Source organism: Phoca vitulina, unplaced genomic scaffold, assembly GCF_004348235.1.
Source record: "Phoca vitulina isolate PV1807 unplaced genomic scaffold, GSC_HSeal_1.0 scaffold13, whole genome shotgun sequence".
Lineage (NCBI taxonomy): Eukaryota > Metazoa > Chordata > Mammalia > Carnivora > Phocidae > Phoca > Phoca vitulina.
Window position 1 is genome coordinate 6,767,520 of NW_022589716.1, and position 21,273 is coordinate 6,788,792.

Below are 21,273 nucleotides of genomic sequence, written 5' to 3' on the forward strand. Positions count from 1 at the left end.
AAAAGCCCAGCTGGTTTTGGATAATGGAGTAGATAACGTTGTAGGGAAAACGGGGCTTCCAAGAACCACTACTGCGGGTCAGGCTGGAGGCAGCAGTTCAAGGAAGGGGTTGTCCCCACTGAGCCTCACAGAGGAACTCATAGAAAATAGTGGAATCAGTTGTCAAGTTCTTGGAAGAAAAGAATTGGGTCACAAGAGAAAGGCACCTCCTGTGGGAGCCAGGTCCCACGGGCCCTGTGCCCTTAGCAGGGCCTCTGTGGGGAAGTCTGTGTGGCCCATGCTTCCTCCTTCCGCCGGAAGTGAAATGCACAAGGTGGAAACCCAGGAGCTGCGTTGGTGCTAAGAGATAGGCCGTGCCCGCGGATTCCACGTCCCAAAGTAGACATATAAACATGCCAAGCAGGGCGCCTGGGTGGCTCAGTGGGTTCAGCGTCTGCCTTCAGCTCAGGTCCTGATCCTCAGGTCCTGGGATCGAGCCCTGCATCAGGCTCCCTGCTCAGTGGGGAACCTGCTTCTCCTCTGCCTGCTGCTCCCCCTGCTTGTGCTCTCTCACTCTCTCTAATAAATAAAATCTTAAAAAAAAAAAAAGTGCCAAGCTGATTCCCTACACCGGTGATTTGGAACTTAAAGGATGTCCCACAGAGACTTGAATTTGATGACTGTGAGTGTGTGAGTCGAAATTTCCTAGAGTTTTGACAAGTTCATCAGCTCCTAGAGCGGCCCCAGATCCTGCACTTTCAGTTCCCAGCACCAAAGAAGGTCTTGTGGAACACGTTTAAACAATGAACACTAACGAGCAAGCACTGGGAGGGACGCCCTCAGCTGCGGGGATCTGGCCCCGGGGGGGAGGCCGAAGCGTGCACACCTGCGGCCTGTTTCTATTGGAGCCGGATGAGCAATGGGTGGAAATCGCCCCGAGTGCTGCAGACGTGGGCCAAGCCTTTAAATTCAGAGCAACGGGAGAGGAGCCCGGATGGAGGTGCAGCCCGTGCAAGATGGAGTTCCTCGCGCCTGATGTGCCGCTGTTGAAAATCTTCTCCTTCCTGGACGCATTCAGCTTGCTCCAGGCTTCCCAAGTGAACAGGGTAAATGCCCTCCACAGGCCGCTCTCTGTCGGACCCGCCCCACTCCCCTCCACAAGTCCTCGCACAGACCCCCTTCACTGCAGCGCCTCCGCATTGGAATCTTGGCGACCCCAGCCTTAGACCCACACAGCCTCCCTCGCTGCTTACATTTACCCTGCTCAGGCCCATTCCTTCAGCTCCCATAGGCCCAGGTCCCTGGATTGCAGCTGCCTCTCTTGACCAGGTTGAGCACCGATTCACGGAATAGCAGAGTGCTGCCCTGGGTATTGGGGAGTTAACATCCCTCGCTCTGAGACCCTCACGTTTTGTTAAGCGAAAAGGACTCTGTGCTGACTACATGGTCCTTGTGACTCCCGTTTCAAGCCCCAGGAAACCCACGTTTCTCCCGCAAGAATTCCTGAATGCCTGTCCTAGTGGCGATGGGCCTCTGACGTTACTGTGTCCGGGTCTCCCTAGACTGGGAGGGCTTTGAGAGCCCGGATGGTGGCTGCTTAACCCATGAGGGCCTTGCTCCCAGAACAAAGGAGAGCAGAGGAGGAGCCAACGTCTGGGTACTGACTGCCTGCTTACCTCTTCCTTTCTCCCCCTCAGTGCTGGAATAGGGTTGCAGAGGATGATCAGCTGTGGAGGTGAGCAAGGGAAGGGTAAGGTGGGAAGGCAGGTGTTTCTCATGGGAGGAAGAGGACATCCGAGTGTGTACCAAGGCGGCCTGTGTGGGGCTGCGTTGGGAGAGGCACAAGTGAGGCTTACGGTGAGGAAAGGGTTCATGAGACCAGTGCTACTGAGGAGAACTGACCAGGGGCAGCCTGGGGGGCTGATGACTCTGTTTCCAGAAACCTGTGTCTGAGGAAATGGAGCTTCTGCAACTTCTCCCTGTGCCCGGGCTCACAGAGCTGGAAGCAGTTCTTCCTCAAACAAACAAGGCTGGAGTACCGGATGGCGTCGGTGAAGCCAGAGGACTTTATCTTCAAAGAAGCAAGTGGGAACCTTGGTACGGGGATAGGGGTCCCCTAGAGGAACATGACAAATGAGATTTAGGAAACTTTTTTTTTTTCTCCCCCTGTGTCTTCATTCAGTGAAGAGAAAGAAAATGAAAGCTTAGTGGGACTGGGTTGCTGTGGTAGCGGTCATGGTCTCCCTGTGTCTTCTCTTGTCCCCCACGGTCTGTGGTGCATGGAGAGACCAGAGTGATCTTTTCATGAGCTAAAATCAGGCCCTGTGACTCCCTTTCTCCAAAGGCTTCCTGTCCCTCCTAGAATAAAAATGTTAAACAAAAGGGAAACTTAACAGAGCTTCTACCGTTCACTCTATTCCTAGTACCTCTTTTAAAACTCAGAACAGTTCTCTGATGGAGACCTCTTTATCCCCATTTTATGGATGGGGATTATGTATGTATGTATTTATGTATGGAAACTGAAACAAAGGAGGAAAAACAAGTCGGCCAGTGTCTCCCAAATGGCCAATCTGCAATGGGAACCCATGTTTGGATGACTCTGGAGCCAGCTTCTTCTCTTCTCCATAATTGTTTCCCAAACCCTCCTGAGAGGTGCAGGAAAACTTAGTTATCTTTCCAGAGTCCTCTTTATTTGATTGGATCATCCCTCAATTATCTGGTGGCCCAGTATTGTCTGTTTCCTTCTAGGAATCTTAGGACCTATGGCTTATCTGTCAGGACATGGCCACCGAATGGGTGGACAGGAGAAGTCAGTCGTTTGTACGGTGTCGTCAAAGCACATGCTTTATGCCTGGGACGTGCAGGAGGTGAGTCTGGCCAGTGAGGAGCACAAATAAAGCCTCGCTCTGTCCATCCTGTTCCACACAGGTAAGTGCTGGGGGGAAATGCTACTTGGAAGTGATGACAGAAATGGAGTTTCGAATCAAGTCTTCCAATTGGTAATCTGTGACCTTTCCATTTAGACTGTAGACACACAGAAAATTCACTTTTTAATGTGTGGTTTTTTTTTTAAGGTTTTATTTGTCAGAGAGTGTGTGCGCACACAAGCAGAGGGAGAGGCACGCAGGCAGGGGGAGAAGCAGACTCCCCACTGAGCAGGGTGCCCGATGCAGGACTCGATCCCGGGACTCCAGGATCATGACCTGGGCCGAAGGCAGTCGCTTAACCAACTGAACCACCCAGGCATCCCTAACGTGTATTTCTATATATAAATTTGTACAAGGACTTATTTTCTATTGGTAACGTGGAATGGCTGTGAAATAAACTTTGGGTGTTGTGGATCTTCACGACCTATTCTACCGCCTCTCCGTCAACTGTTGGCATTTGTTACATTGACTTTTTCAGGAAGTGGTCTCTAACTCTGATCACTTCCAAGGCGGACAAAGGGCTTCTACATCAGGACCAGTATATGTAGTGCAAGAATCACTAGATAGGAAATTGGAAGACCCCAAAGTGGGTCCCAAGTTATTGTATTTCTCCCTGTGAAAAGTATATAATGACACTTTTTCACACAGGGTCTTCTGAAGAAAACCCTTTATGAATATATGAGTTGGCAGGAGAATGATAAAATAAAAGTCTAGAAGGGACTCCTAAAGTTATACGATGCTTTTTAAAAAAGATTTTATTTGACAGAAGAGAGCACAAGCAGGGGGAGGAACAGAGGGAGAGGGAGAAGCAGGCTCCCCGCTGAGCAAGGAGCCCAATGCAGGGCTCGATCCCAGGGTCCTGGGATCATGACATGAGCTGAAGGCAGACACTTAACCCACTGAGCCACCCAGGCGCCCCTAAAGTTGTACAGTGTTAAATGTCAATTACATTTCACTAAAGCTGAGAAAATCAGAAAGATACTCTCTTGGATAATTTGCTCTAGGGGAAACCAGTCACCATGTCCCTGAGGACATCCAAGCAGCTCAGTGGATGATCTACTTGGCAAAGATCTCAGGCCTTCTGCCAACAGCCAACACCATCTTTGCAGTCATGTGAGTGAACCACCTTGGAAGCTAACCTTCGGTCCTTCAGATTATTGTGTCCCCAGTCAACATGCTGCAGCCTAGTGAGGAACCCGAAACCAGAGCCACTCAAGGAATCGCCTCCTGAATTTTGGACCGGCAGAAGCTGTGTGAGATAAGTGTTTATGGCTTTGAGTTGCTATGGCATTTGTTAGGCAGCAATAAATAACAGTTTTTAGTACAACTTTTCTTAAAATTTAAGATGTGGAAGCAGCTTTGGAACCAGGCAGTGGGAAGAAGCTAGAAAAACTCAGGAGAGTTTGGGACTTTGAGGAGACCTAGCAAAAACCTAGTGGCCTGCCGTGAGGCTGCCAGTGAAGACTTAAAGGGAAATGTAAACAAAGATATTGGACACTGGAGGAAACAGTGTTCTTGTTACAGAGCTGCAGAAATTTTTAACAACATTGTCACTCCGGGTAATGTGAAAACTAGCGAACATGTCCAAGGAATGGAGTGTTCTTACTAAGGAGAATTCTAGGCGGAATGCTGAGTGCTGACTGCTGCTTGCTGTTTGTAGTAAAACAAGAGAAGAGGGGGAGGATACAATGACTGTCAGAGAAAAGAGAGCCAAGGATTGCTGGTTCTGAAAATTTGCAGCCTTTGAGAGGGCAAATGATGCTAAAATTTAAGATGTAGACTCCAAGCAAGATCAATCCAGGGCAGTGTCAATAAACCATATTATAAAGGTGAAGCCAAAGGGTGACTGCAAAATTCTTTATTAGACCACAGAAAGATCTAAGGGGATGCCTCAGAACTGAGGTCAAGCAATGGACCTCAAAGTTTAAAGCCTTGTCCTCACCAGCCCCAGCAGCAGCCCAGGGTGTCAGGGGATTTATCTCAAAGACTTGTGGGTGCGGCTCTTGTCTAATGACAGCAACTCCAATAAGTTTCTTGGGAGACCCACAAAGTTTTTTCAGGGAATCATATTGGCAGAAATGCTGCCAGCTTGAATGTTAAGGGGTTGAAATATCACAACAGGAAAAGAGGACTTTGAATCCTGAACTTTTACAGGGAAGAAGCAGCCTGTGAAACTACTCAGCTACGGAATTGGGCCACCGTATATGGACAGGGCAGGATAACTCAGAAGGCAGAACCCAGAGCCAGTGAGTGGAGCCACGAGTCCTGAAGAATCTTTCCCAGGCCTTAAATCCTGATCAACATACTACCAGCATGTTCTCTGTTGGAGCTCAAATTTTCTGTGTAGCACTGACTCCCACTCTTCTACCGCCATTTTCCTTTTTTTTTGGATGAGAGTGTCTATAATGTTATCCTTATCTGTGCCTTCTATCCTATCCTAGCCTTCTATTTTGGGGATAGGGGTCAGACAACTTGTATATTTAGCTCTGAGGTTTTCACATCAAGATGAGCTGAATCTAAAGAGCCTCATCTCATTAAATGATGAGATCCTAGATTTTGAGATGATGCTGTAATGGTGAGACATTTGGGAGCATGGGAGATGGTGAGTGTATTTTGCATGTGGGAGGGAGGTGAGTTATTAGGGACTGCAGGGTGGAGTGTGTCAGCCAGTCTGGAAGATGGCCTCGGTATTCCTTGTCCCATATTCATGATCCTGGGTAGTCCACTGGACATTGTCACCAACTGGACATTGTGGAAATGATGGTGTGTAACTTACAAAGATATGTCATAAAAGACACTTCCTCTCTCTTGAGTCACTGGCTCCTAGAAAGCCAGCCACAGTGTTATGAGGACCCTTAAGAAGCCCTACAGGGAAGGTCTGTGTGGTGAAGTACTGAGGGCTGCCGGTAGCCAGCACCAACTTGCCAGCCTTATGAGTCAGCCATCTTGGCCTCATCCTCATGAAGCCAACTTCAACCTCATAAGAGACCCTGAGCCACAAACCACCTAGCCAAGCTGTACCTGAATTTCTAACAGAAACTGAGATAACAAAAACTTCTGCTTTAACCACCCAGTTTTTATGGAGAGGGTTTATTTTTATTTTTTTTTTTTGAAGATTTTATTTATTTATTTGACAGAGAAATAGTGAGAGCAGGAACGCAAGCGGGGGAGTGGGAGAGGGAGAAGCAGGCTTCCCGCCGAGCAGGGAGCCCGATGCGGGGCTCGATCCCAGGACCCTGGGATCATGACCTGAGCTGAAGGCAGATGCCTGACAATCTGAGCCACCCAGGTGCCCCTGGAGAGGGTTTATTTTTATTTATTTTGCTTATTTAAAGAAAAAGTCCAGTGTAGTTAACATACAACATTATATTAGCTTCAGGTGTACAATATAGTGATTCAGCAATTCTGTACAGCACCTGGTGCTGATCATGACACGTGCACTCCTTAATCCCCATCACCTGTTTCCCCCATCGCCCACCCCCACCTTCTGGTAACTGTTCTCTATAGTTAAGAGTTTGTTTTTTGGTTTATCTCTTTTCTGTTTGTTTTGTTTCTTAAATTCCACATATGAGTGAAATCATATGGTATTTGTCTTTCTCTGACTATTTCACTTAGCATTATACCCTCTAGATCCATCCATGTTGTTGCAAATGGCAAGATTTCATTCTTTTTCATGGCCAAGTAGTATTCCATTGTGTGGGTGTGGATGTGTGTGTGGGTGAGGACACACCCACACACACACCGATCTTCTTTATCCATTCATCTATCGATGGACCCTTGGGTTGCTTCCGTATCTTGGCTATTGTAAATAATGCTGCAATGAACATAAGGATCCATATATCTTTTCAAATTAGTGTTTTCCTTTTTTTCAGCTAAATACCCAGTAGGGGACTTGCTGGACCATGTGGTAGTTCTGTTTTTAATTTTTTAATTTTTTCATACTGTTTTCCACAGCAGCTGCCCCAGTTTGCATTCTCACCAACAGGGCACAAGTGTTCCTTTTACTCTGCACCCTTTCAGACACTTGTTGGTCATTACATTTTTTATTTTAGCCATTCTGACCGGTGTGAGGTGATATCTCATTGTGGTTTTGATTTTAAGCCACCCAATTTTGGGATGATTTATTGCACAGCAATAGATAACACTGCACAGGCAGCCTGAGTGTTACAAATCAACATGGTGATTACATTTGGGGAGTGTGCAGAAGTTAATAGAGCAAGTGCTACAAGTGGACTTAGAAGTAGTTATTATCAATTTATAATAACTAAAATTTTACATTTATTTTGTGTTCTTTTCTCTTTGATATACTTCACAATTTTTTAAAGGCTAAAGAAAATCTAGAAGGGAAACGTTCTTCTGTCTTATTTGCAATGTAGAAAATTGATGATGGAATAACAATTATGAGAGTTAATATTCTTTGAATTCCTACTGTGGACAAGGCAGAATTCTTTTTTTTTTTTTCTCTTTTTAAGATTTATTTATTTTTTTTTTAAAGATTTTATTTATTTATTTGAGAGAGAGCACATGAGAGGGCGGAGGGTCAGAGGGAGAAGCAGACTCCTTGCTGAGCAGGGAGCCCGATGCGAGACTCGATCCCGGGACTCCAGGATCATGACCTGAGCCGAAGGCAGTCGCTTAACCAACTGAGCCACCCAGGCGCCCCTCAGATTTAGTTATTTATTTTGGAGGGAAGGGAGAAGGAGACAGAAATCCAAGCAGACTCTGTACTGAGCATGGAGCCCGACGGGGGACTCAATCTCACAATCCTGAGCTCATGACCTGAGCCAAAACCCAGTTAGATGCCTAACTGGCTACACCACCCAGGCGTCCCTAGGCAGAATTCTAAGAATGTTTCATGTGCTGTGAAATGTATTATGACAGCCCTGTAAGAAGCCACAACGGTAAGTAACTTGCTGAATGTAACACTGTTAGAGGCAGAACTGACTTGAGCCCAGAAGCGTGATCATTCTTTATGCTCATCACATAGTGAGATCTTGTCTTTGAATATACTGCGTTGTTTCTTTTCTGTGTTCACTACCCCTCCAATAATCGAGATGTTTAGAATTTTCTTATTCTTTTCCCAGAAGCGAGAAACGGATCTGATTTGGAGGAGGCTTCCAAAAAAACACTGGCCGGAAGAAAGCCCAGTAGGTGTGAAGAGTTCCTTGCACACCGACAGTGTTCCTCTCATTTCCTAGGGCACTATGATCTGGTCCAGCCCAGTCCAGCAGTCTAGTATCACGCGTCTGGCAACCCTCCCTCAGATGCGTCTTGCATTCACTGCGGATTTGGAGGGAACTGTCAAAGTGTGGAATTGTCAGGACGAGGATGCCCTGGCTACTTGCACCATGCCTCGGGCCTGTTTTTCCTTGGAAATCTGTCTCACAAATGATGGCCCTTTCCTGATGGTAAGTGAGCCCTGCACCTAGAGAGGGCCCACAAAACAAAATGCCTGCTGCCTTGACAGCCCCATGACTGTCACATCACGGTCTGTCTTCTTGGAGTCATCCCTACCACATACCCTGAGAGTCCAAACATATCCACGAATGTTGGCCAAACAAACCTCACTACCATCTTGGCCCTTGATCTACCACAAGTACGTTTCCCTAGTCATTCTTCCAGAAAAGAAGAAAAAAAAAGCCTCCCTGAATGATTTCCTATCTATGTCTCTTCTTTCAAGTGTGTATTGTATAGTACTTGACCTCGGACAGGGATTAGGGCGAGCGAGCTGTGGGTTTGGGAAGACATTGAGAAAAGAACAGTGTTGATGTGCTATGAGTAACTATTCTGGAGAAGAGTGCTTTGGGGCTTAGAAAGTTTTATTCCTTGGGATCATTCTCACAACGCTGAGGCAGCTTTTCATCTCCGTTATGGGATCGAAGAAACCACAGTATGTTTTGCAGCTGACAATCCTTTCTGTGTGCTCTAGGACTTCCTGTCTCCTTCCATTGACGTGGTGGTGGTGTTTGGTTTCAGGTAGGCAACTCTGAAGGTGACATCTACACACTGACAGTGCCTGAGCTAAGGGGTGTCTCTAAAGTCAGTGCATTTAAATATAGTGTTGACCTCCTACACTGCTCTCCCGACAAGAAATGGATCTTTGCATCTGGGACACATCAGAATATCTTGCCAGTGGTACGTGTCACTCTGTGCTTTAACTTTGGGAGCAGAGGGTCAAGCATTAGGAAGGTGGGGTTTAGGAAGTGTTGGAGAACCTGCAGAACTCAGGGAGGACCACACATAGTGCTCCCTCCTCTCAAAGGCCATATTGCATGTAGAATCCATTTTTGTAGCCAAGAAAAAAATGTTCTGGGATTCCTGGGTGGCTCAGTCAGTTGAGCATCTGCCTTCAGCTCAGGTCATGATCCTGGGGTCCTGGGATCGAGTCCTGCATCGGGCACCCTGCTCAGCAGGGAGCCTGCTTCCCCCTCTGCCTGCCACTGCCCCCTGCTTGTGCTCGCATGTCCCCCCTCTCTCTGACAAATAAATATCTTTAAAAAAAAAAAAAAGGTTCTTTGAAGTGATAGTGTCAAGTTGCAAGAAAAAAAAATTTGTTAATGAAAATTTGCTCATGAAGCCTGAATCAGCCAAAGAGCTAGAGGAAGGTGAGAGAGGTCTCAAGAAAGGAGGATCTTTGGTAACCTTGTTCGTTTTAGCTTTCCTTGCTTTACTTTTATCCACCTTGGCTGGAAGGGACAAAGAAGTCCAGAAGTAACTAAGAACGTATCAGCCTCTGAATGTTCCTCTGAGAAAGTCTGTGGCTGTTGAGTCTGCCATTTTTACCACGTGGCTCGTGTGGACCGCGCACCAGAGAGCAAGGAACTGAGAAGAGGCAGCGAAAGCCGAACCGCCCTAGACGAGTTCCCCAAGCAGGGAAAAATTTATCCAACCAATGGCAGCTTGATCTGGGCTCCAATGTGGCCAGATGGTTTTGTAACTCCTGGGCATGCCAGAAGAGCAGCTTCGGGGACTTTGCTCTCTGCATGACCGTGACAGACAGGAGAGGAAGACGGTCCTTGGATGTCAGATGACAAGCAGGGACTACTTAATGCTCCCTAAGATTCAGAGTAAAGCTTTGGCCACAAAACAAGAGTTTTTTTTTTTTTTTTTTAAAGTAGGCTCCATGCCCAATGTAGGGCTTGAACTCACGACCCTGAGATCAAGAGTCACACGCTCTACTGACCGAGCCAGCCAGGTGCCCCCACAAAACAAGGACTTTTAAGGAGGCTTTTCTGGAGTCGCTCCTGTCCTGACGTGCTGTAACTTCTCCCTTCACCTGACTACATGTGCACTAATCTCTCCCCAGGTGTTTCTCACAGAGAGCTTACTGAAACCGTCAGAAGGCAAAAGCCCTCTGTCGCTCTCCATCCCATTTTCATCCTGCTGCAGAGCCTGCTGGGCCCCAAGGAGGACAAGCAGGATAACAGTGATGTACCGAAGAGGCTCTTTCAAAAAGACAGGATTTACCACCTTTGAGCTAATGGCTGAGAGGACGGCGGACAGAACAGACATCCAAGGTAGGCTGTGCCCCATCAGAGACACGGTTTCTAGTCCCTTTGGTGCGTGCATTCTTTGGGAGCCATAACTCTGTGGAAAGGGGGCAAGGGACTTCTTTAGCTGGAGGGGATTTCTTTACCCCGGGCCTGCCTGCCTCTCATGCCCGTGCTCTGACCTCTGCTGTGCTCCACCCCGCTCTCGGGCAGGTCTGTTTAGATTCCCATCCTGCTTTAGGGCCTGGATCCCAATGCCTCCTCCATGCCTGAGCTGTTACCGTCCACCGCCCCCTGTTCCTGGGTCCGGGCACCCATCACCGTGGTCAGTGACATGTGTTTGTCACTGGCCTGCCCTTCGTTTTCCTCACCAGACCGAGGTCCCCTGAAAAGAGCGAGTGGGTTTTTTCATTCCGCGTAAAGCTAGTGTGCAGACTGAAGGAGCCCCAGCTTGCCTGCCCGTGTGTGTATGTTTTGCATGAAAACAGCCCATCAGATTGCAACTTTCCTGTTGCCGCTTCATATGGAGAGTCCTATTTGGATGGGAGTCGGAGACGGAAATATGATTGTCTTTGAGAGTGGGCCGTCCCTATTCCTCTTCACCATCAGTGGCCACCTGCTGCAACGATTTGAGGACCACCAGAGGACCATCGGCAACTTATGGGTGGTAGGTATGAGCCTCCTCTGCCCACCGCTCGTGGCTCTGACTCCGGGCCGCTCATCCCGGGTATCCTTTGAAGGATTCTGTGCACGTCCTCACCACATCCATGGATGACTCTCTGCACCTGTACATGTGGGAAGAGGAAGGCCGTTATCCATACCTCAGGAGCTGCTGTCACCTGGAGCACCTAGGGAGCGACCCAGCACCGAGCTGGTAAGCCCCGCCTTGTGACTTACCTTGCCTTAAAGATTTCAACTTCTGATATAAAAAAATGAAGGGATAATAAGAGAGGTTTTTTAAAAGAGTTTTTGAGGATGTATTTAAATAAACTTATGTCCAGAAAGAGAATTGCTAGTTCTTGGAATGTGTTCACAACCCTTGCAGTACATTTCCCAAAAGGCTTTCCAAAAGGGCTCCCATTTGTTTGCCTACAGCAGAATATGCAACATTTATATCCTCAATATCCTGTCTTTACTTGCAAGGTTTATACTTTTTTGAGTTCGTTAGTCGTTTGGGTTGTTGTTTTTTTTTTTTTAAGATTTTATTTATTTATCTGAGAGAGAGAGAAAGAGCGAGCACGAGCAGGGGGCAAAGGCAGAGGGAGAAGCAGGCTTCCTGCTGAGCAGGGAGCCCGATGTGGGATCCCAGGACCCTGGGTCACGACCTGAGCCGAAGGCAGACGCTTAACCGACCGAGCCACCCAGGCGCCCCTGGGGTGCTTCTTTAGCCAGCTGTTTTTATCTCCATTTTAGTTTTCTTGTAGATTGCCTTCATCTAAATTGTTTTTCTTGAGATTTTACATACCATACATAGAGGTCTTGTCTTTTATATACATTGTTGCTTGTCCTTATGTTTATTTTTGGCAATATCTAACAAAGCACAGATAACATGTATTCTTCCAACTGCCAGTACCACTAGCAGGAGTTTACTTTGACAGTAAACCTCCACGGAGTAGAAATCCATTGGTTGTTTATTGCAACATGAGTTGTGATTGCCAAATGCTGGAAACTAACTGCCCAAACATGAGAGACTGTTTAACTTACTATGGCATATCCACATCATGGAGTATTGTGCAGCTGTAATTTAAATCTCTATGTTCAGATAAATTTTTCCAGTGTTTTTGAGGCAAAAAAAAATTTAATCATGTATAATTGATATATAATTATGCTTAACAGATTTTTTTTCTCTTTATCATAGCTAATTAATCTTAGCCTACTCTGAGTCAGAAATGCTTTTCTCCTTTCAATAATTTTAAAAAAAATTTAAAAATTTATTTTAGAGAGAGAACGAGTGGGGGGGCAGAAGAGAGAGAGAGAGAGAAGTAGACTCCCCACTGAGCGGGGAGCCAGGCAGGGAGCTCCATCTTGACCATGAGATCACGACCTGAGCTGAAATCGAGAGTCGGGACACTCGACCGGCTGAGCCCCCGCAAGCTCCTCTCAATAATTTTAAATACCTCCCCTTCATATCACATGTTCCATACTGTGTAGCATTATGTCTTTTATCCATCTAATTTTTTTTAACAATGCAAAGAAATTTTATGTCTTCCCCAAATAGAATCCAGTTGTCCAACACAGTTTGAGTTTTGACAAAAACGTAAGGTCTTTTAATCAGAAGTACAGTCAAACCGCAGAATATTTCCATCATCCCCAAAGTTTTCTTAGGCTCCATTGTAGGCTGTCCCTTCTTCCATCCCCAGCATCAGGCAACCACTGATCTGCTTTCTGTCCCTATTAATTAGTTAAATTTTCTAAACTTCTATGTAAGTAGGATTACATAGTATATATTCCTTTGTGTCTCGCTTCTTTCAGTGAACGTGGTGTTTTTGAGATTCACCCTTGCTGGGTGTATCAGGAATTGACTCCCTTTTGTTGTTGAGTGGTTAGTGTCCCATTGTACAGATGGACCACAGTTCATCACTTCACCAGCTGAGGGTCACTTACGTTGTTTCTAGCTTGGGATGAACATGTTTTCTTATTTACCTAAGAGTGGAACTGTCGGATCATACGGTATGTTTCACTTTATAAGAAACTGCAAAACTCTTTCCTAGGGGGCTGTACGTCTTCGCATTCCCACTTGGTATTGTTTCAGTTTTGTTTTATTTATTTTACAGTCCAATAGGTGTATAGTGTGCTCTCATTATAGTTGTATTGTGTATTTCCCTAATGATGTCAAGCAGCTTTTCATTTGCTTTTTTGCCATCCAGATATCTTCTTTGGTGAAACATTGGTTCAAATCTTTTGTACAGTATTTAGTTGGGTTGTTTATTAATATCGAGTTTTGATAGTTCTTTATATATTTGGAATATAAATTTTTTATCAGATAAGGATTTGCAAATATTTTCTCCCACTTTGTAGTTTGTCTTTCTACTCTAACAGTGTCTTTCATAGAGCAGGTGTTCTTAATTTTTTTTTTAAAGATTTTATTTATTTATTGGACAGAGAGACAGCGAGAGAGGGAACACAAGCAGGGGGAGCGGGAGAGGGAGAAGCAGGCTTCCCGCAGAGCAGGGAGCCCGATGTGGGACTCGATCCCAGGACCCTGGGATCATGACCTGAGCCGAAGGCAGACACTTAATGACTGAGGCACCCAGGCACCCTAGGTGTTCTTAATTTCGATGACTCTCCAATTTTTCTTCTAAAATGATTGGGCTCTGGATGTTGTATCTAAGAAATCTTTGCCTATCCCAAGGTCACTAAGGTTTTCCCCTTTGTTTTTGTCAAAATTGTATAGTTTGAGATTTTACATTTAAGTCTCTTATCCATTTTGAATTAAATTTTATATAGGGTAAGATATAGATCAAGGTTTCTTTCTTTTTTTTTTTTTTTTTTTACATACAGGTATTTAATCAATCAGCACCATTTGTTGGGGGGAATCCCATTCTTTCTCCATTGAATTGCCTTTACATCTTTGCCAAAAATTAGCTATATATATATGTATATATATATATATATATATATATGTTAATTTCAAGATTCTTTTGTTCCAAGGACCTATGTGTCTATCCTTTCTCTAATAACACACTACTTTGAAAATGTAACTTCATAGAAATTTTTAAATCTGATGATATGAGTCCTCAACTTTGTTCTTTCGCAAAATTACTTTGCCTATTCTGGTTCCCTTGTTTTCTACATTTTTTTGTTTTGTTTTGTTTTGTGGGGTTTTTTCTACATATATATATATTTTTAAGATTTTATTTGTTATTATTTGATGGAGAGGTAGAGATCACAAGTAGGCAGAATGGCAGGCAGAGGGAGAGGTAGAAGCAGGTTCCCTGCCGAGCAGGGAGCCCAATGCAGGGCTCAATCCCAGGACCCTCGGATCATGACCTGAGCGAAAGGCAAACGCTTAACCGACTGAGCCACCCAGGCGCCCCTCTACATATATTTTAGAATGAGTTTGTAAATGTCTACAAAAATTCTGCTGGGGGGTGGCACCTGGCTGGCTCAGTCTGTGGAGCATATGACTCTTGATTTTGGGGTAGTGAGGTTGAGTCCCACGTTGGTCTTAGAGATTACTTAAGGGAATTAAAAAAATAGAATTTGGGTCTCCTGGCTGGCTGAGTCAGAAGAGCGTGCAATTCTTGATCCTGGGGTCGTGAGTTTGAGCCCCACGTTGGGTGTAGAGATTAAATAAATACAAAAATTAGAATCCTACTCAGACACACAAAAAATTCTGCTGGAGTTTATACTGGAATTCTATTGGATCTACAAATTTGGGGGGGAAATGGCATCTTTACAACTGAGTCTTCCAATCCATGAACCTTATGTCTCCCAATTTATTTAAGTCTTCCTTATTTTATCAAGTGTTTTTGTAGTTTTCAGGATACAGAATTTGCAAATATTTTGTAAGACTAAGTATTTAGTGGTTTGAGTGCTACTATAACAGTAATGTCTTCAGTTTTCAATTTTTCACTAATAGTATGTAGAACTATGATTGACTTTTGAAATATTAATTTTATATTCTGCAACCTTGCTAAACTATTATTCAAATAGCTCTTATTAATCTATAGATATTTTGTGATTTTCCATGTATACAATCATGTCATCTATCAACAGAGACAGTTTTTTTTCCCTTGCTTTCCAATACATATGTCTTTTATTCCTTGTTCTTGACTTATTGCATTAGATATAACTTTCAATAACAAGGGGTGCCTGGCTGGCTCAGTTGGTAGAGCATGAGGTTCTTAGGATCATGAGTTCAAGCCCCATGTTGAGTGTAGAGTTCACTTTAAAAAAAAAAAAATAATAACCTTCAATAACAACATTGGAGTGGAGAGCAGATATCCTTGCCTTTTATAGAAAGTGTTGCGTCTTTCACCATTATGATTTTCACTGTATGTTCTTATAGCTGCCCTTTATTAGGTTGAGGAAGTTCTGTTCTAGTCCTGGTTTGCTGAGGGTTTTTATCATCAACAGATGTTTAATTTTGCCAATGCTTTTCCTGCATCAATTACTAGAGCATGTGATTTTTCCTTTTTAGATTGTTAATAAGACAAATTACAGTGATTTTTTTTTTTTTAAGATTTTGATTAGAGAGTGAGAGAGCGTGTGCATGAGCAGGGGGAGGGTTAGAGGGAGAGGGAGAAGCAGACTCCCCGCTGAGCAGGGAGCCTGATGCGGGGCTGGATCCCAGGACCCTGGGATCATGACCTGAGCTGAAGGCAGTTGCCTAACTGACTAAGCCACCCAGGTGCCCCATAACTATGAATTCTTAATTTTTTTTTAAGAATTTTTTTTTAAAAGATTCTATTTATTTGAGAGAGAGCGTGAGTGCATGGGTGCATGTGTGTGTGAGAGAGAGAGAGAGAGAGAGCGTGTGCACACGTGTACTTCCTGCCAAGCAGGGAGCCCAACTCAGGACTTGATCCCAGGACCCTGGGATCAAGACCTGAGCCAAAGGCAGATGCTCAACCGACTGAGCCACCCCTTTGCCTCTCTTTGTCAGTCTTTTGGAAGTTTATCAATTTTATCTTTTCAAAGAGCTTTTGTTTTGTTTTGTCTTTTTTTTTCTCAGTTTCATCTCTGCTCTTTTATTTTCTTCCTTCTTGCTTTGGTTAATTTTGTTCTCTAATTTTTGAGGTAGAAACTTAGATTATTGCTTTGAGACTTTTTTTTTTTTTTTTTTTTTAGATTTATTTGAGAGAGAGTGCATGAGTGAGCCATGGGAGGGGCAGAGGGAGAAAAAGAGGGAGAGAATCTCAAGCAGACTCCCCACTGAGTGTGGAGCCCTACACAGGCCTGAGATCACAACCAGAGCCGAAACCAAGAGTTGGTCACTGAGGCGTCCCAAGACCTCTCTTTTTAAATATTAGCATTTGATGCTCCAAATTCCTCACCAAGCACTGCTTTGGCTGCAACTTTCAAATTTCAACTGATTGGATTTTCATTTTCACTCAGCTCTATATACTTTTTAAATTCCCTTTTCCCCTTGACCCATGGATTTACTATTTATTTTCCAGTTCTTATTTAAATTCCAATTAGTCAACATATAATACTAGTTTCAGGAGTAAAGACCCATGGCTTATTCAAAAGTATGTTTATTTTTCAAGTGTTTGGATATTTTATTGCTATCTTTTTGATTTCTAGGTTGAATCAGTTATAGAGAGCATACTCCATATGTTTTTTCTTCTATGTCTGTCAAACTTTGCTTTATGACCCAGGGTACAGTGTATGTTGGTGAATGTTTGATGTGTGCCTGAAAAGAATGTGTACTCTGCTCTTGTTGGGTGGAATGTTCCGTAATTGACAACGGCATCACCTTGTTGATTATCTGTTTCAGTTCCTCCATACCCTTTCTGATTTTTGATCTAGTGGTTTTTTTTTTTTTTTTTTAAGATTTTATTTATTTATTTGACAGAGAGACACAGTGCGAGAGGGAACACAAGCAGGGGGAGTGGGAGAGGGAGAGAGAAAAGCAGGTTCCCGCTGAGCAGGGAGCCTGATGCGGGGCTCGATCCCAGGACCCTGGGATCATGACCTGAGCCGAAGGCAGACGCTTAACGACTGAGCCACCCAGGCGCCCCATTTGATCTAGTGGTTCTATCAATTATGAAAGAAGATTATTAAATTTTCTGACTATAAATGTGGATCAATCTTTTTCCTTTAAATTCTATCAGTTTTTATGTATTTTGCAGCTCTGTTATTTGGTACATATACATTTAGTATTATTACATCTTCTTCATTAGTTGGCCCTCTTATATTTGTGTAATAACCCTCCTTGTCCTTGAATATTTTCTTTGCTCTGAGGTCTACTTTACCTGTTATTAAATTTAGCTACTCCTGTTCTCTCTTGATTAATGTTTGTGACATTGTTTTCCTCTACTCACCTTAGTGCAGGGGAGGAAATGGTCAACAGGGCTCTACCTCGGTCTTTGCAGGGGAGGGGTAAAGCTACCACCTTTGCTTGGGTTAGTGCAAGGCAGGGATGGTCAACAGAACTCTACCTCCACAGTTTCTGGACTCCTGGAGAAGAGGAGTAGGAGTATCACCTCATTAATACAGGATGAGATGGCTGACAGGGCCATGCCCCACAATCTCTACATCACCCCCATGGGGAGGGAGGCATGGCCTCTTAGGTGTTCTCCTGGAAGAGGGCAGGTATAATCAAAGGGAACAGAATTCTATTTTAAAATGAAAATATTCGGGGCACCTGGGTGGCTCAGTCATTAGGCGTCTGCCTTCGGCTCAGGTCATGGTCCTGGGGTCCTGGGATCGAGGCCCGCATCAGGCTCCCTGCTCCGCGGGAAGCCTGCTTCTCCCTCTCCCACTCCCCCTGCTTGTGTTCCCTCTCTCGCTGTGTCTCTCTCTGTCAAATAAATAAGTGAAATCTTTAAAAAAGAAAGAAAGAAAGAAAAAAGAAAGAAAGAGAGAGAGAGAAAGAAAGGAAGGAAGGAAAGAAAAAAAGAAAATGAAAATATTCTCTCTCAGGGCACCTGGGTGGCTCAGTCGGTTAAGCATCTGCCTGCAGGGCGCCTGGGTGGCTCAGTTGGTTAAGTGACTGCCTTCAGCTCAGGTCATGATCCCAGGGTCCTGGGATCGAGTCCCACATCGGGCTCCCGGCTCAGCGGGGAGCCTGCTTCTCCCTCTGACCCTCTTCCCTCTCATGCTGTTTCTCTCTCACTCGCTCTCTAATAAATAAATAAATAAATATTTAAAAAAAAAAAAAAAAAAAAGCATCTGCCTGCAGCTCAGGTCATGATCTTGGGGTCCTGGGATCGAGTCCTGCAACGGGCACCCTGCTCAGCAGGGAGTCTGCTTCTCCCTCTGCCCCTCCCCCTGCTCGTGCTCTTGCTAGCACTCTCTCTAATGAATAAAAAAAATCTTTAAAAAATATTCTCTCTCATCATTATTAAATAGTATCTCTGATTTGCTAGGTTATCTTGAGAATTCCGGCAGGTGCTATCTCAGAGCAGGTTGGGATTGCTACTCTTGCAATTAATAATCAGCATAACTGTCAGATCTGTGCAGTCAAAACCAAATCTAGGAATAACTTCCATGATCAAAGGACCAATTGATTTGGGAAGAATATTCATATCTTTGTCAGGTTCAAATTTAGTCTTATCAACAATGGATATAATTACTTTGCCATTTGTCCACTGATGATCTTGTTTTTTCTGTTGGCAGCTACGTCTCCAAAGCAATATGTGATGATATGAGCATAGTATGTGTGGTGTCCAGAATTCGTGAATCCAGCATTCTGGTGATGTATTCTTTGCATATGTAATGTGGAAACTAATGGAATTAGCCTTGCATCATCTCCCTCAATGTAGTAAAGAGAATTCTGTTCGCAAACCCAGAATGATTGTTTTAGTGATATTAGGAAAGAAGCCATGATTTAACTACCTATAGTAAATCAGACACTGTAACAGACAGTACAGATCCGGCACTATGCAGACAGAAGGCAGAGCAACATAGCCTTTGTCCTTGCCAGCAGGGAGAGTATAGAATATGAAGGGAGTAAAATATAACTGGTCGCAGATCAATTCAAAGGGAGCCTATATCGGGGGAAAGCATAACTTCAGACTGAGGCTGGTTTAAAGGGGGCACCTAGCTCAGTCGGTAGGGCATGCAACTTTTTTTTTTAAGATTTTATTTATTTGACAGAGCAAGTGAGTGCACAGAGAGAGCAGCAAAGGGAGAGGGAGAAACAGACTCCCCACTGAGCAGGGAGCCCAATGTGGGGCTCGATCCCAGGATTCTGGGATCACGATCTGAGCCGAAGATCTGTTTGACTGAGCCACCCAGGCACCCGACCATGCAACTCTTGATCTCAGGGTTGTGAGTTTGTTTTTATTTTTATTTATTTATTTTTTTTAAGATTTTATTTATTTATTTGAGAGAGAGAGCACATGAGAGGGGGGAGGGTCAGAGGGAGAAGCAGACTCCCTGCCGAGCAGGGAGCCCGATGTGGGACTCGATCCCGGGACTCCAGGATCATGACCCGAGCCGAAGGCAGTCGCTTAACCAACTGAGCCACCCAGGCGCCCAGGGTTGTGAGTTTGAGCCCTATGTTGGGCGTGGAGCCTACTTTAAAAAAAAATTGTAAAAGTGAAGGTCATCTGTATCAGTCAGTGTTCTCTAAAATGTAAGCAAAACCTAAATGTGTTATAAAAACATAGATGTTAATATTTAACGGCGGCTAGAAGTGACTCAGGATATAGATGGTAATAAAAAAATGCCCAAGAGGACTAGGAAATAGGACATACAGCAAAAGCTAAATCACATGGAAATTTCAATTTGCATAATTTCACGGCCACTGTAGTGGACATGATAAAGAACTGCCCCCTAAGTTTATCACTGGTTCAGGATCCGGAGTTCGGGGAGAGAGTACTAATACATCAAGCCTGAGCCCCACGGGTGTGCTGTCCTGGCTGTGAGAGGAGGGGAGGACTGGAAGAAAGAGGACGTGAGAGGGGGACACAGTACTCTCATGAGAATGTAATCTCAATGGGGGATTTCTCCAAGGAGCAGTGTGGGTTTCTGGGCTGTTAAAGTGCCCACCATTCCCTCTTCCTCAAAATAAACTTGAAGCTGTGACCAGGAGGATAAAGGAAAGGAAGTCAATGGAGGGTGGCTGGAGATGGACAAGACTGGGTGGAGAAGCTGACAGGAAATGCATTGTACACAGCACCTGGCAGTTCTGGGACAGCCACATGTTTGGCTTAGGTCCAAATCAAAGTCCGCGAGGAGGAATACATACTAACACGGGGTGGAAAGTCAGGAAGTGTCAAGTCACACAGCTGCAGGCTCTAACCCAAATATTTTGTTTAACAAAGGAGAAAAAAAGACCTGTATTTTATAGATCTGTGTTTTTTCTAAAGATTCTTTTCATTGGCATTTAGAAAAGTGAGTTAAAAGTAGCCCTAGCATACACCTGTAATGAGTATCATGTCCTATGCCAATTTTACCTCCGTTAAAAAAATGTAGCCATCGTGACTAAGGAAAGCCCGTGAGGCTGTTTTCTTTATTAGAATCTGTTATAAAGGGAATATGTGGCAGAGGACACAGAGGTGGAAGATGAGATAGAGGCAAAAATCTGTGGACTATATGTGCATGGGCACAAGGAATGTAATTTGTCAGAGGAAACAGGAGTAAATAGGATCCCACCGTGCCTGTGATTTGTGAATAACTTAGAGACAAAACTGAATTGCTGTTGGGCTTTCATTTTCCAGGAAAAGGTGGTCAAGATAGGCAGAGAAAACTTTCTACACACGGCACCAAACATTGTTCAAAACTGCAAATGCAAAAGAAAACCTTAAAATCTATGGTGAAGGGGGCCGGAATTGAAGAGAAACCTTCTAAGCTGGGAATGAAGAAAAAGGGTAAATCCAGAAAAATCAAGAAATGCTGCATGCCTTATTCATAGGATTTTAAAGGACTCCACAATGGAACACAGGGCCCCTGCCAAAGTGGAGGTCAGTTCACAGATCTGCAAGGTCCGGGACCCTCAGAAAAGTAACAGTCCTTTCCTTGTAGGTAAACTGAAGGGAAGTCTACCCATTGGAGAAGGATGATGGGGAGAGCTGCCTCTCTCAGCTTCAGGTATGGGTGGAATAAAAACAGAGAAACCATTCCCTCCAGAGAATTCCTAACCATAACCATACTCTCCTTGGAGGTGGAGTTGACATCAGTCAAGGTCCCAAGACTAGGCAGAGGTCACCCACATTAAGGTAATTTGACCAAAGTTTAATAAAGGAACCACTCTAATTTGGGGT

The 21,273-nt window shown here is 44.5% G+C and overlaps 1 protein-coding gene across 1 annotated transcript; it reads left to right on the plus strand.

Annotated features, from left to right (window-relative positions):
* The first annotated feature begins 995 nt into the window (after positions 1–995).
* FBXW12 (F-box and WD repeat domain containing 12) lies at positions 996–18,782 on the plus strand. Its single transcript, XM_032412137.1, has 10 exons — positions 996–1,085; positions 1,677–1,714; positions 1,919–2,076; positions 2,728–2,846; positions 8,105–8,314; positions 8,883–9,041; positions 10,213–10,423; positions 10,885–11,063; positions 11,137–11,270; positions 18,683–18,782. The coding sequence occupies exons 1-10, from the start codon at positions 996–998 to the stop codon at positions 18,780–18,782; spliced, it is 1,398 nt and encodes a 465-aa protein (XP_032268028.1).
* The last annotated feature ends 2,491 nt before the right edge of the window (positions 18,783–21,273 follow it).